This window comes from Ornithodoros turicata, chromosome 7 (genome assembly GCF_037126465.1).
Source record: "Ornithodoros turicata isolate Travis chromosome 7, ASM3712646v1, whole genome shotgun sequence".
In the NCBI taxonomy this organism is placed as follows: Eukaryota; Metazoa; Arthropoda; class Arachnida; order Ixodida; family Argasidae; genus Ornithodoros; species Ornithodoros turicata.
This window is the reverse complement of record NC_088207.1, coordinates 30,543,042-30,553,449: the sequence shown is the minus strand read 5'-3', so window position 1 is coordinate 30,553,449 and position 10,408 is coordinate 30,543,042. Positions and strand designations below refer to the sequence as shown.

General features: G+C 46.9%; 1 protein-coding gene across 1 annotated transcript; it reads right to left on the bottom strand.

The window, feature by feature from the left end:
• Nucleotides 1-215: 215 nt before the first annotated feature.
• Nucleotides 216-9,360, bottom strand: LOC135400562 (fibroin heavy chain-like). The gene is made up of 5 exons (XM_064632397.1): nucleotides 9,355-9,360; nucleotides 9,168-9,278; nucleotides 7,563-8,041; nucleotides 914-1,052; nucleotides 216-777 (listed from the first exon to the last, which is right to left on the bottom strand). Exons 1-5 carry the CDS (start codon nucleotides 9,358-9,360, stop codon nucleotides 217-219), a joined length of 1,296 nt encoding a protein of 431 aa, XP_064488467.1. The 3' UTR covers nucleotide 216.
• Nucleotides 9,361-10,408: the final 1,048 nt, after the last annotated feature.

Sequence of the window (10,408 nt, the reverse complement as noted above, 5' to 3'; positions counted from 1 at the left end):
TTCGCAACAACACACAAAAAGCAGGAAACGCACATGCATCCACAGCTACATATAGTTGTGGGAGAAGGAGACGGCAGTATGACAAGACTGGGCAAACCTGCAAGAATAATTCCAACAGACCTTTACACTATACAAAACAACACGTATGTGGGAGAATGCAGCTCAACCCGAACATGAAATTATAAATAGCCTAATTCAGTCCAATGGTTTTTCCATTTAGAAGAAGTGCTTGGCGTGAGCACCGTATCCGAGGCCGTAGGCAGCGCCGTGAGCAAGAGCCTTGCCGTAGACGGCTGGGGCAGCGTAGGCACCGTAGGCACCGTAGCCAGCAACAGCTGGGCCGTAAACGTGAGCGGCGGCGGCAACTGGGGCAGCGTAAGCCCTAGCGACTGGGGCAGCGTAAGCGGCAACTGGGGCAGCGTAAGCCCTAGCGACTGGGGCAGCGTAAGCAGCTACTGGAGCAGCGTAAGCAGCGACTGGGGCAGTGGCGACGGCAGCAACTGGGGCAGCGTAGGCAGCGACTGGAGCTGGGGCAACGACTGGGGCGTTGTAGCCAGCGGCAGCTGGGGTGGATGGGGCGGTTCCTGGCTCGTTGGTGGCAACGGAGGCACGGAAACCAGCGGCGTCAGCGACGTACTTCACAACACGGACGCGGCCATCGGCGTCGCGGAGACTGTAGGAGCCAACCTTGTTGCCGAAAGCGTCACCAGTCTCGTGGCGGGAAGATCCACCGCTGGTGTGCACCTCGTTGTAGCCGAAGTTGTAGTTGCCAGCGAGCTGTGACAATGGCAAGAAATTAGAAAGATGAAAGATGTGTCTCGTTTACTAATACAATAGTACTCGTCTCAACACTGATACGTGAACCAGTTTCCTCGGCTATATGCGAAGTGGAAAGGCTGAAATATGAGCTTACATCCTGAGCACGGTGGCTGTTGGAGTGGCCGGTTTCAGCAGCAACAACGGCGGCGGCTGGGGCGCCAAGATAGCCAGCGCGGGCAACGGCGACGAGGGCGAGGAAGACGAAGACCTGTACGTGTAGAAAATCAGGGTACCTATAACGCCATTTCAGCGAAAGCAACACTGGAGCATTTGTGCGCTTTGCGGCCTAATCCAAGTGTGTCCGTTACTGGGGTTCACGATGTCTCCATATTCCATGTCAGTACGTACCTTCATTGTTATCCGAGTTGTGATACTCAAAGTGTGAAGTTGATGGGAAACGTTGCAACCTTTTATACTGGGCGAGTTACCGGTGTACCACGTGACGAAATATGTAATTGATCGCTTGATTGTAAAAGAGGCCGATCACGAACATTCATAAGGAAGAAAAATGGCGCTCGTATTAAGAAACCAGTTGCCCTTCCACGCCCTTTTGCGGATGGCGAGGTTAGGCAGTGAAGGGCATTGTCACGAACGTGCCTGGTCCATCGTCAAGAGAAGCCACATCCAACTTCTGCACGGCCTGAAGGTTACATCAGTCAAATCAATGCGAGTGTAATGCCGCAAAGGAAAACAATGTTGTCCTTTATATGGACATGGTGCTCATTCAATTGTACTGAAGATCGCAATCCGGAAGTAAAAGTTGTTCTGCTTCGCATGACATTTTATTTTGATGATGATGGGTGGTGTGTTTCTTCGCCACAGGCTATACTGTACCCAGTTGCTGTGAGTGATTTATGAAGGACTATTCTTTCGACTTGTTGCTACATACAGGGAGGAAATCGCGTGGAAAATATTTACACACAGACGAGAAACGACGGGGATAAGAACTATAGCACTCGCTACCAGTATCTTCCATTAGAGGCAAAAGCACAGGTTTAAATAGTAATTTAGGTTAATCTGCTATGCTTACTCGCGTACATTCCTTCCTGAGGCGTTGTTGAAGCCCAACGGTGGGGAGCTTGACAGTTTCTGACAGCCAAGTTCACCTTTCTCATTTCTTAAAGGTGCGTGTGCCCACGTTATGAATACTGCTGTGTGTGTCACATTCTTCCTCTTCCTTATTGTCTTATACGGAGCCCAAATTCGAAAGCGACTGTAGTTGTGACGAGACTTGCAAATTACCGCGCTTTCCAGGACTTGTCATTTAGGGTACACTGCATGCGCTATATTTAGTTTGAGGTTGTGCACACCATGGTGAATATCTGTCTCTCTCTGTCTTTCTTTTTTTCACAGACCCACCGATGCAGTGTGCGAGTTTCAGGTAATGTGTGCAATAGTCCTGCTCGCATGCGTCCACTAATATGTTCAAAGGAGGAACTGAATGCAGAACTGACATGCAACGCAGGCACATTACGCTGGCATATTAGGAAGGCGAGTGAGGTCGGACGGGCAGTGTTGGAGAACAATTAAAGTACCACGAACGGCTATTACTTTGGGAACGTTTGTGAGCACCTGCACTTTACATGAAGCACATTTCACACGTATTATTTTATCTTACTAAGTACTTCCGTCCAGTGATTTTTCATCAGCTACACAAGTACCCAACTTGTATTGCAGGTATAGGTTAGGTTATGTCTGATAAATAAATTGAAATAAGTATTTGAAAGGAGACTTTTTTTAGAGAGAAAAAATATTATGGTGATTTGACGAGCTTGAAATGCTGCTAGCCAACAAGGATAAGCTGTTTTCAAAGTCAGTTCAATAGCTGTTGTGTCGTTCAAGCACCATTGCCGTGTTCGTTCACCTGATATCTCTCAACAGTTTTTGTCTCCGATACACTCCTATCGCTTCTTTTGTATTTTTTTCCCGCGACATCAGTCCTCTCTAATAAGAATTTGTATTTCCTCCCCACCACCTTCTCTCTCCCCTTTCTCTGATGCATATTAGTATAAATATATCTATACCAAGTGTTCAATGTATCGCACCTGATGAAGGACGGACTCCGTCCGAAAGCTTGTTCTTTAGTAAAATAAATTATTTAAATTTTTCAATCTCTTTAAATACTTATCTTATTCACTTGCGAGTTCTAAACTTTCCCCATTTTTGCCTCTTAGTTTCCCACCAATGAATTATGATTTTATACCGTTTATTTTTTCCGTTGACAAAGCCCCATTCACCCATCCCCTCCATCCTCCTCCACCAGTAAAAAAGAAAAAGAGTGAGTGAAAAGGAAAAGAGCTCGAGAAGAATTCCGCAGAAAGTCAAAATTCATTTCAGTATGGGGTAGGCGTGGCAGATCTGGCATATCCGAGCACTCTTGGGCCCTCGACCGCTCATGATGGCCTAGGGCGGTAGCCACTATTGTGAAATGTAGCCATGCCATCTGTAATTATATTACTGTTTCCCACCAAGATATGTATAGCCATTCTGATCATGTAGTGTCTCCGCCTAGTGTGTGATTTCAAGGCTGCGGGACTCGATCTCGCCCGAAGACGCTGGTAGCTTGGGGCAGGGCACGAAACGCCTGCACACGTCGTCTTCCGCGATGGACGTTAGATACGGTGTGTCGTGTACTGTGATTTCGGTTCAGGTTAAAGATACCTTCAGATGGCCAAAATTAATCCGCAGATCCACAGAAAAAAATACGAATTATCATTATGACCATGGCGTGTTCCTATAGGGTGTCATTATAGTCTTTGCTTGCCGCTGTAGACAGTTTATGATGGTGCAAAGGTAGCACAAAGGTTGTAGCACCAGATGGTGGACAAAGTCCATATTATGTATAGCCTGAGTGTGTTGGTCCTGTCCCTCTGCTTGAGCCCAGACTTAGGCTTTTCTCATTATGGAAATCTAGCATATTTCGCCCAGAAGAAGAACAGTCTCTGTTCGAAATATCGGCGGCTTCTGTCCTGAGGCAACTCCCTTCCTAGCATATTTCGATGATTCCCCAGTTCATAAATATCCTCCACTCGTTTCTTCAAGTTAAGACGGGGATGTGTGACTATCACAGACAGCATGGACTACTACACGCAACTGTGTCCCTCTGTCCCTCAGTCCCTCTGTGAGTGGGACAGCATGACTAAAGGCTGGGATAGTTCTATTAAGGATAGGGTACCCTAGGAGAAGTGGCTTACAAGAACTTGGCCACCGCATCGATGTGCGAAGGTTTTTACAGATTTTCTTTTGATTTTATACCAGTCGTAATCCTTGTCGTGGTTCTTAAACCAGGGCCCAGGATGTTCCACGTAATTTCTATAACTGTTTAAAAAAATTTACTTGAACTAATGAGACTTCCTACATAGTACTCGCCCCACTTCGTATAATTTCAAATGTTAGGTATTGCGCCAGAATGTGTAAACAGGAAGTTGTAGAGCGCCCCCCGGATATACAACAACCCGCCTTGTTTACAAACAAATACCTCATACGTACGTGGTTCACAACAACAACTACTTGGACACCCTGTACTACCACAGCAACGACTTTATTTTGATGAAGATGATTGGGGAGTTTCATCACCACAAGTGATACTCTACCCCCAGTGCTCGCTCGAAGCCCCAACATTATCCTCCTCCCCCCTCACACACACACATTTCTCACGGTAATTTTGGTGGTGATGAGCATGAGGACCGAAGTCCTGCATCGTACAGAAGGGTGTTTCCAGTGCAGAGCGTTGCTGGGCTGGATTTGACCGTGAACCAAGTAATTTTGATTCAAAAGTAATTTTGATTTGTTGTCCACAAATCAACTGATTTGCGGACAACAACAACAAATAAATCGTGGCTATGACCTGGGGTGATTCGCCACACTGGAAAGCACTATACCCCATTACACGCGAGACATTAGATGTGAGGTATGAGAATGAAGTTATGTTCAAACACAACAATTGAGCTCTCCACCACTGGCTGCCCTACGCCACGCCACAAAAAGGAAAGTGAAGAAAAAAAAACATGAAAGAAGCACCAATAGTCGTTGAGATACAGAGTAGAAGTCTACGGGGTCTGGAGCAAACCGGTAGACAAGAGGAACTCTAAGAACATCAGAAGACATTGACGGTGTTGAACGTGGCTCTGACATGGGCCAAGAATTGCAGCCAGGTTGAACGTCTGCCGACTAGCAGTACTCAACTGAGCACAGAGTTGCCGCCTCTCCGTTTCGTAGAGCTCACATTCTGTTAGGACGTGCTCAATATTCGCTACGACGCCACATTTGGAGCATAGGCAGCTGTCACAGTATCCGATCCGGTACTTGAATTGGGGAGTGAAGGCTACATTTTAGACGAAGGCTGTGCAGGAGGGACGTAAAATAGCGTGGTAAGCAGTCTGGAACTGAAAAGGACAAAGTTGGACCCACCGAATACATGATAGACCTGTCAGTGATGTCCCTACTCCACTGCTGGCGAGCTAGTGACTGGATGAGCTCAACCAGAAGTGATCTCCTGTCTCCTTTTGACAACACTATTGGTACAACCGTCCGAGACTGTTGGGCAGCCGTTGCCGCTCTGTCGGCCTCTTCGTTTCCGCTCAAACCACAGTGACCGGGGACCACTGCAGGGATATATGATGACCGTGATCGCTTAGACGCTGAACTTGATGTAATATATCAGTGACGACTGGGGCGAGCGAGCCACGTATCCCCATGTTGGCTATACTTTGAAGAGCAGCCTTTAAATCTGAGTAAACGACCCATGTCCGCGGATCGTCACACGATGTCTTACGCAGAAACAACAGCATAGCATATAGCTCAGCCGACGTTGATGATGTGCGGTGTGAGAGACGATATTCATGCGTCACATCGTCCGTTTGGATAAGAAATGCAGTATGGTGCATGCATATGAGGCTGGCATGGTTCTGCTACAGAAATGATTTTTTATATTGTGTTTTGTAAGCTTACCGTATATATATGTATCCTCATCAAGTAGGAGAACTACGTATACAGGTAGTACCCTTTACATCACAGAAACTCTTTCTTACGTACCGGATAACAACGCTTCCAACCAGAGATTGGTCATCGTTGGTGGAAACGCTCCCAATGGGAGATTGCTCTTTGTACGTGCCTACATCATGCGAACGGGAATGCCACGATACCCATCTTTAAGAATCCGCCGTTTAAAATCCCATGCAGATGTTCAAAATCCCAGATTTCTAAAGTAAAGATTTAATATGAAGAACGGTGGAATGATAGTGTGGAATAATACATATTGCTGACAAACCTCGCAGTACTGCGTGGTTTTGACGTTGGCAGAAATCATAGTCGTGAATAAAAGCCAGGTTTTTGGCGACCGTTACGCTAACCATGCGCCCACATCAGAGCAGCAGAAATGTTTCGAATTTGGTTAGGTTATGTTTGTTTAGTTTAGTTTAGGTTTGTGTTTCGGCAGTTCACCAGGTGCTTGGGGGCTCCCAACAGCTGGGCACGCGCACAACGGTATACGCTAGCGCCGCTTGGGATTTTGAACATATGGGATTTTAAACGGTGGATTCTTAACGGTGGCATATCGGGATACCCCCAGTAAAACAAACGAACGATTGAAGCAATGGACGGACCCCTGTAGCCAAAACACAAAGTAGGATTGTTAAGTCCTCAGTCCCACCCAAACCACTAGTCAGCGTCGAGCCTTACAGTCCTGTAGGCTCGTTCCAGAACCCCCGTCCAGGCCGATGTTCCGTGCTTTTGTCGAAGCTTCTGTCCACGTCGTCGCTCACGATTGGCCAGCCAATGGTAGCCACTTCATGTGTCGACACAGCTGTAGACACTTCGTCTTGCTTCGTAGCACCCTTTACACCCTCCCCCATGCGAACAATCCTGAAGCTCCGGAAGGGTTACGTGCTAACTAGTGTAATAGTGTGCCTACTAGAACTTGATGTGCCACTCGCCTTGATCATGATCAAATTATAGTGTGTTTTGGAATCGAAGAAGGTCGCTAGATATATCTACCTGAATGGCAAATAACTAAGAAACAAATGAGGAGAAGAAACATCCCACATCATCATCATCATCATCATCATCCATTCATCTATGTTGTTGTTGTAAGTGTCTCGCTTTCTCTCTCTCTCTGCGTCTCCCGTTCTCCATTTCTGTCGTGAAGAGCATAGCGGTAACCAAAATGATCGCCCCTACGTACCCGAAATACCTTTTTACGTGCCTAATTTAAAATGTAGTAGGATTACTACTCCGCTACTGAGGATATAATGCCGATAGCCCGGCTCACGCAAGAGGAGAGCAGTATTCAAGGTTCCTTCTATGGGACAATGGTCCCATAGAAGGAACTTTGAATACTGTCCCGTTATGTGTTCTGCGCATCTTCCCAGTATATATTGCTGTACCGTATTGATCCAAGTTGATTTTAAGTATTTTGGGTCAAATACAGCCTTTCATTCATTTATTAACGACGTCACACACACATACAGGCGGAAGACACATTTCAAAGAGGTAGAGACACATTCAAGAAGGTACGTCACAAGAGCCGTGATTTCGAAGTCTGGCATCGAAAATGTCACAAGGCCAAGAGGGGCCGTTGTACTTTACGAAGTAAACGGGGTACAACAACGCGGATATGCTTCCTGTAGGCGCGAAACAACATTGCTTTTTCGCGCCTTACAAGACAGGTACAGTTCGCAGAACGAAGAACACAAAACCTAGAGAACATTTAAATAATCTACGTCCTTGCTTCTTAGAAGAAGTGCTTGGCATGAACGCCGTAGCCGAGACCGTAGGCAGCGCCGTGGGCAAGTGCCTTGCCGTACACAGCTGGGGCGGCATAGGCAGCTGGGCCGTAGACGTGAGCAGCAGCGACTGGGGCAGCGTAAGCAGCGACTGGGGCAGCGTAGGCAGTGACTGGGGCAGCAGCGTAAGCAGCCACTGGGGCGGTGGCGACGGCAGCCACTGGAGCAGCGGCAACAGCAACTGGGGCAGCTGGGGCAACGACTGGGGCGTTGTAGCCAGCGGCAGCTGGAGTGGATGGTGCAGTTCCTGGCTCGTTGGTGGCAACGGAAGCACGGAAGCCAAGACCATCGGCGACGTACTTCACAACGCGGACGCGACCATCAGCGTCGGTGAGACCGTAGGAGCCGACCTTGTTGCCGAAAGCGTCACCAGATTCGTGGCGGAAAGAGCCACCTGTGGTGTGTGCTTCGTTGTAGCCGAAGTTGTAGTTGCCAGCGAGCTACGCAGGTAAAATAGTATTCAGTCACGGAGAGTGGGAGAACAACATTTACAGCTTCGTTTTGCAGTGAGTATTGTACGAGTTGTTTACGCCTTGGTGGGAATCAACAGTCCTGTGCAGTACAGCTCTTGCCGGAGTGAACACAACAGCTGAATAACAGCTCTGCAGTTCGGTACAAACTCATTTTGGAATGCAGAAGCATGAATAACTGCAAGGAACTGCTGGTGGGCACAGTGACACAGGATGGGCAACGGATTCATTGCCCTTCTTTCTTTCGTCCCTCTCAGCGGAGGTCATATACCACGTACTCCCCCATCGCAACGAAGTATTGGTGCCATCATAATGCGAAGAGTTTTAATCGATGTGGTTTAAAAGCATGCGAAATCTTCTTTTGTACCTGTGGTCTCTATATCATACTTCGTATATACTGTCTGAGATCTAGAAAGCATGAGACGTAGACTCGCAAAGGAAAACGAAAAGACAGTTCTGACGATGAGCGCCGCCACTGATTGGACAGTGGATTCATTTACCGTGTGCCGAAATCTTGGGAGGCGGCGCGTCTACGGAACTTCTACCCTGCCACCAAGCTGTGCAAAGGAGACGTCATGTCGTTCCAAATTTGACGGATTCACTGTATTATGCTCTACGTTTTTTCTATCTTCCCCCTGACGTTTGTTCGCAAATGGCTTACTGTTTGCCTGCACACTGGCTCACATAATTTTTTTACATAGTACTTGAATCTCTCAAAACAGTTAATGAATTTCTCGCGACACAAAATGGTCTATATTCCACTGGGCACGTTTTATATTCTTTCATTTTAATGCGGACAGGAGCTAAATGCTAGAGCACACGTGTCTTGGTCTATGTTTGTGCTGCGAGATGACTTTTTGAAGAAAGTAATCTACCATAATATATGGCACCATCATTGTTAAAATCACGTTTGTCAGGATTTGGTGGCACGCGTATATTGGATATTTTTACTCTTGATTCAACGACTGTTATCGCTTACACCACATGTAACGGTTATTTTTGTATACGCTGTTCCTTGGAGACATTTCTGTCGCATAATTTCTGATGCGGTCTGTTTTTAACGTGCACTTTTTACAATGCATGCATGGGCTCTTACGTCCTGAGAGCGGTGGCTGTTGGAATGACCAGCCTCAGCAGCAACCACGGCGGCTGGGGCACCAAGGTAGCCAGCGCGGGCAATGGCGACGAGGGAGAGGAACACGAAGACCTGAAACACATCAAGCCATGTAAGTCATACGTCCATGTTTAGGGCGGCGCAAGGCTTAGTACAGGGCGAAGCCCACCTTCATGATAATCCGTCTGGTGGAAATGAGTCGGTGGAAATGAGTCGGTGATCTGTCAGCCAACGTACTCCACTTTTATACCATGTCTGATTGCTGCTGTGCCACGTGATCAACCATTCGCTTACAATGGCCTTATGATCCGCACACCCAGGGAAGACCATAACATAAGAAAAAGAAAAAAAAAGTTCGAGTGTGGCATGCAGCCCCTCCACACCCTTCTGTAGATGGCAAGGTCAAGCGCCGAAGGGCGCAGTGTACTGGAGGGGCAGTTCGCTGGACGGGAGTTAAAAAAGAAAAGCAGCAGCATCCGTTGCTTCCGCCCGGGTGACCTTTTATGAATATGTATAGATGCGATGAGGATACCTTTGTTGCGCGCATGCATATGCTGCAGAGGTGATGAAGTTGCTCGAGAAAGGGAACTCGTTACACTAAGTTGCCCTCGTGTAATTAGTTCACCTTGACATCACAACGGGTGGTGTAAGACGTTTTATAATTGTTCTGATGCATCCAAATTGTATCACTCTGCAATGTCATGAAAGAAGCCTTAACCGTACGTGTCTCCTCAGCCAGTACCACTGGCCTTTAGCGATACAAGTGAGCTGCAGTGGTCGGCTCCAAACCTGTGGAACCACAATCACCAATGTTATTAACCCTATATTATATTTTAAATCCAATGCAATCAAATTCTTACGTTTGCAATTGATGATTTTGAAGCCCTAGTAAACTTCTACAACGGATTTTAAGCTGACATTTTTAACGAACAGGATGTTTAAGCTGGATGAGTTGCCAAACATCTTCACTTATCTTGTAGGACCGTGCCAAGTGTGGCATTTGTCTATACTACAGAGTGTCCTCCGTCATTAGAAATACACAACATGATGATGAACAGCACATGAGTCTCCGAATAAAAAGCTGAAACAAGAGAGCAGAGTAAGACGAGATCATAACTGTCAGCTTACTATAAAGGAGGGACGCAGTTCGTGTTATTTGACGACCAGAATTGAACAAATTGAACTGGAAAAGGAAACTTGAAAGGAAAAAGGAAAACTTGAAA

Bases quoted from the DNA above. Each gene is read 5' to 3' on its own strand.
- LOC135400562 (XM_064632397.1), bottom strand. The intron at 8,042-9,167 runs GTAAGAGCCCAT...TTACCTGCGTAG, and splicing joins ACAGCCACCGCTCTCAGGAC to CTCGCTGGCAACTACAACTT. The intron at 778-913 runs GTAAGCTCATAT...CCATTGTCACAG, and splicing joins ACAGCCACCGTGCTCAGGAT to CTCGCTGGCAACTACAACTT.